General features: G+C 40.1%; 1 protein-coding gene across 1 annotated transcript; it reads left to right on the top strand.

Annotated features, from left to right (window-relative positions):
- The first annotated feature begins 66 nt into the window (after window positions 1–66).
- On the top strand, window positions 67–4,728 carry uncx (UNC homeobox). Its single transcript, XM_056235646.1, has 3 exons — window positions 67–954; window positions 1,390–1,565; window positions 2,799–4,728. Exons 1-3 carry the CDS (start codon window positions 696–698, stop codon window positions 3,804–3,806), a joined length of 1,443 nt encoding a protein of 480 aa, XP_056091621.1. The 5' UTR covers window positions 67–695; the 3' UTR covers window positions 3,807–4,728.
- Window positions 4,729–5,082: the final 354 nt, after the last annotated feature.

Raw genomic sequence — 5,082 nt, 5'->3', positions numbered from 1 at the left:
GTCAGCTCTGTTTGACGAATATCTTCGGATTAACTTGTGACAAGTTGCCTATAAAATCGCCACATAAATAAATAGGCTATAGTGGGTCGGTCAATTTGTCAGCATTGCACTAGCAATCTTACCTGTTCACATGGCAACATTTCGACTTGACGAATCGGTACGGTTGTGTGTTTGTTTCCCCCCTCGTTTTCTTTTCTTTTGTGTGTGTGTGTTTGTTTGTGTGTGCAAAAGATTCGAAATGAATAGAGGGACATTGTCTCAAACGGTGATGAATCCGACGCTCTGTGTGGCTGCAGTCCGAGGTGAGATTTCAGTGTCTATTTAGCGTTTAACTGTGTATCAAATCTGATCGCTCTCCCTCTAAGGCCCCCTGTGTAGTCGTGATGTAGTTCTTATCAAAGCCCTCCTGTCTTGTTGTGACAGCTCTGATATTGTTTATTGAGGTGGATGTCAGGTTTAATTAGCAATCGATATGGAAAGCGTTTTCAGACTACGTCTCTGACGTCAGCGCCGATTAACGCTTCTCATTGGTCTCAAATTCCCAGAGCCTAAGCTAATTATTGGAAGCTTCGTGTTGATAAAGAACAGCTCATCCTACTCTCCACATCATGTCCCCTCCTCGCTGGCCACTCTCGCTGCATGTTTTTTAAATTCACATCACCAACCACCAGACGTCGTTTCCTTTTGCCTGGGAGATGATGGACAGCAGGATACTGGATCCACCTCATGCCCAGTTCGGAGGCTCGCTCGGTGGGATGGTGGGCTTCCCGTACCATCTAAGCCACCATCATGTGTACGAATTAGCCGGTCATCAACTTCAATCGACGGCCGCGGTTCCTTTCTCAATAGACGGATTACTTAACGGCTCTTGCGCGGCTTCTGTGGTGAATTCTAACCATCTCTTGTCGTCTGGCTGCGGAATGAATGGAGATAACCAACAGTACAAACTGACAGGTAAGCAAACAGACACTTGTCCTAAACTGGCATGAGGGACTTTGGTGGAAGAAGGAAAGCGTGTTTTTGTCATGTTGTAAAACAAGGATTTTTTTTCTTCTCCCCTATAAAGCTTTGAAGAATAACCCAGGGAAACAAAACAAAGGGTTCTCTTGGAATTAAGGCAGACTGACTTTAATAAGGAAGAGAGGCTAATATAAAATATTGTCCAAAATTATTGACAGCGTGTACTTCCCTCTCTCCGTATTATTTTCTTGCTATTGTTGCTTTGCCGAGAAAAGAAAACTGATGGCTTTCATTTTTCTCGCTAATCCTTTCTCACACATTAATGGAGAAAAATAAACACTCGATCCGAATAATTTTAGTGGACCCACTGTTTTGGTGGACAGAACTGTGCAAGTTACAAGCGATGCTAATTTATTGTTTCTCACATAGATTCGGGGGATCCAGAGAAGGATAGCCCGGGTTGTAAAAGAAGACGAACTCGTACCAATTTCACTGGCTGGCAGCTGGAAGAATTAGAGAAGGCTTTTAATGAAAGTCACTATCCAGATGTGTTCATGAGGGAAGCACTTGCTCTGAGATTGGATTTGATAGAATCGAGGGTGCAGGTAAATACACTGAATTTATCTTCCATGTCTTGTGTGCCGTTATGAAACAGATCAATTCAAAAGATGTGAACACATACGGTTTTGGAATAACCCTGTCTTTTTTTTCTGCTTTGCTAATCTTTCTCTCCATGAAATGTTTTTGTACAAAACACGGAATGTCTTAATTTTGAAAATGCTTCTGTTTTCAAATTACCTTCATTAAGGATAAGGAACCTTTATTTAAAGTTTAAATTATTAAAAAAAACGGCAAGTGTTTGTGGACGAAATAGTCTTTTGTTGTTGTTTTATAATGTATTTTGAAGACTATACAGTAGGCCCCACTGTTAGCAGAAATAAATAAATCAAGAGACCGACTTGAACGATTAAATAAAATCATTCAAAAATGTATTTTTATGATTCTCTTTTACATAGCCTAAAGTCGGGTAATAGGCTATGTTTTGTGATATCGGTTGAAAAGATAGGCTACATGAATGATTGTTCACAATTCTTATAAAATATTACTACATTTAATGTGATGGATGTTTGTGATCAGAAGACATTGCTCTGTTCAGATTTCGCAACGCAAAATAGCCTGTTAGGCGTACGTTTGTTATCATTATTTTGGTCTGAAATAATCGAATCAAACATTTGGCCTATTTATCAAAACTCCTTGCCTAAAAATGTATGGAGCGTAATGTAACTCATCTAGCCTATATGTTTTAGGATGCGGCCTACTTTTAGAATAGCATTCACGATGGTATATTTTCACCATAACATTATTATAAAATTGTGTTGTTTGGATAATTGCGTTTTATTTTCATTTTATAGACATTGGCCTATTTTCAATTTATTATAACAATATCACTCTTATAATACATATTCAATCCTAAATATAGCCAACAACATTCTATAACCATGCATGCAACGCACAATTTAGCAAAATGTTTTCTATTTTTAGTAGGCCTAGCCTATTTCATAAACAACAAAAAAGAAAATACATTTTCTATAACACAATATGTAACTATATACCATTGCATATTAACATGTTATATAGCCTACTAATATAGCCTATATATATATGTAAGTTTGTATAAGGTAAGTGTATATGGTCTATATAGCCTATGCATAATTATTAAGTAAATATAATCTATACTATGTTTAAAAGAAGAAATATGTTTTTATATATAGGTCTATTTCATAATTGCCATTATTTTAATGGCATGAAAATTAATGTCTTTTTTTTTTCATGTTTAGGTATGGTTTCAAAACCGAAGGGCGAAATGGAGAAAAAAGGAGAACACGAAGAAAGGGCCGGGCCGACCAGCACACAACTCTCATCCGACGACCTGCAGTGGCGAGCCAATGGACCCAGAGGAAATTGCTCGCAGAGAACTAGAGAGGATGGAGAAGAAGAAAAGGAAACAAGAAAGAAGGCTTTTAAAGTCCCAGAACAAACTCATTTCCGGGGACTTATTTCACACCCCAGGATCTGACAGTGACAGTGGCTTGTCACAAGTAACGGACAGTGAACAAAGCATTTGCGACATGGGCCGAAACCAAACGCAACCAAGCTGCGACCAAACTCCACAGAAACTCCAGAACCAAAGAAACGCAGACCAAGACGCGAGTGGATCCGAGCTGGACTCATCCGACAGCGGTCAGCAGTCAAACCTGTGCTCCAACAGTAGGTCTTCCACTCTTCAAAAACTCAATCCCTTTAGCGTGGAAAGCCTTCTGTCGGACTCCAGGCCGAGGCGCAAGCCGCCAATGGACTTCCCACTACAGACACCACGGCCTTTGATAGGGAAAGGACATTTTTTACTGTACCCTATTACACAACCTCTCGGTTTCATTGTTCCACAGACTGCTCTGAAGAGCACAGCACCAGGCCCCGATGCCGAAAATGGCCAGAAAGGGCCAACTACTGACAGTTCATTTGCTGGAAGCCTAGGACACAGGAACGCCAAGGACAACAGTGTAAACAACAGCGGCGCGCGAGCAATCAAAGGCCAGGTCAGTCAGTCGGGCAACATGTCGTGTTCACCACAGAGCACTTCACCACAGACTACCATTAACGGTCACTCGACGGGCAGCTGTAACGAAAGATGCCCACAAGATATAGAGTTAGACCTCGTCGATCCAAAGTCTCCACAGTCGGAAAAAAAGGAGCAGTCGTTACCTGACTATCCACCACAAAATTCAGAATCAGCGACAACCAACAAGGACACCGACAAAGACTCAGTCGACGTCGATATGGAATAAATGAAATCATAATAGAAACTGAGGAGCGTGTCGATATCGCACGACACTTCTCCGCAGATTAAACGAAGAGGAAAAAAGTCGACATATCAAAACGTATCGTTTTCATTGACATATTTATATTCTGATTAGGGGAAATATCTGTGTGAATAATTTGTGTATGTGGTGGGCTATCAAAATGTTTATTAAACAAATAGCAGCAGCTCCCTGTGTAAGAAACTGTAAAAAAAAAAAAAAAAAACACACCAAGACAAAACCTCAAACGTTGTACAAAGTATTAAGATATTTATATATGTAAGTTTTTCATAAATAAATCGATTGTATACAACAAACTTAAGCGTGTATGGCCCTAAATAGAGCTTAGATTGTGGTCTGGAGCTCCTTCTCCCAAACCCTGTGTTGTATTTTGTGTATTGCTTTAACAAATTTATTCATCTATAAGCTACACTGAAATGAGGTTACGAGCCGGAGGCGAAAAGACCCGTTCGACTCCTGCAGAGTTTTGATATGAAAGTAATTATTTTCCCGGTGGCTACTGCAGGGATTCAGTTTATTTTAGCCCAAAGGGTTATAATACATTACCGATTTCTAGTGATATGAAATCACATAAACTTCCAAGAATAATAGAATTAGCATGAAAGGCTGGGGTGTCAAATTGAAATACGAAAATAATAGCCCCGGCAGCTGGGAGTGTGTTTGTGCATATTGGATAGGAGATGGGAATTCGTGGGGCGGAATTTTCATGAGCTTTTCACTTTGTCAGGGCCCTTGTAGCTGGCTATATTAAGATAGATGTTCGATGATATCCCTCATTGTTCTGTCGCTTATATTGATGTTCCTGTGTTATCAGCCTATTGATCATGCGTCGGCTGTAATAGGACGGGCGAAGCAAACGTGCCTATTTACAATAGCAGAACACATTTGTTCTAATAGGGTTGGCGGTCCCATGGGACCCTGTGGGGGCTCCCAGACATCTGCGCCTTGACAATATTAGCACTGTTGACCAGATCTAAAGGCGAGAGAAAAGAAGGCAATAAAAGCATACGATCATTTTCATGATAACTGGACGGTAAATACCAATAATGAATTAGCATTTTCATTTTCCAAGGTGTTTAATTTTGTTCATACGGGCGCGTTTATTGTCTTCTTCTTAAACATCCTCTGGTCGCCTCACTTACACCAGTCTTGATTTGCAAATAAATTGAAAATAATCAGTGAGGCTGGCGCAAATGAATTTCTGAGCCAGTGTCTCTTTCATAATATTTACATAATTTTCACC

Source organism: Rhinichthys klamathensis, unplaced genomic scaffold (assembly GCF_029890125.1).
Source record: "Rhinichthys klamathensis goyatoka isolate OS25496 unplaced genomic scaffold, OSU_Roscu_1.1 h1tg000425l_1, whole genome shotgun sequence".
Taxonomy (NCBI): domain Eukaryota; kingdom Metazoa; phylum Chordata; class Actinopteri; order Cypriniformes; family Leuciscidae; genus Rhinichthys; species Rhinichthys klamathensis.
The sequence above is the reverse complement of the archived record's forward strand: the minus strand, read 5'-3'. Positions and strand labels throughout refer to the sequence as shown.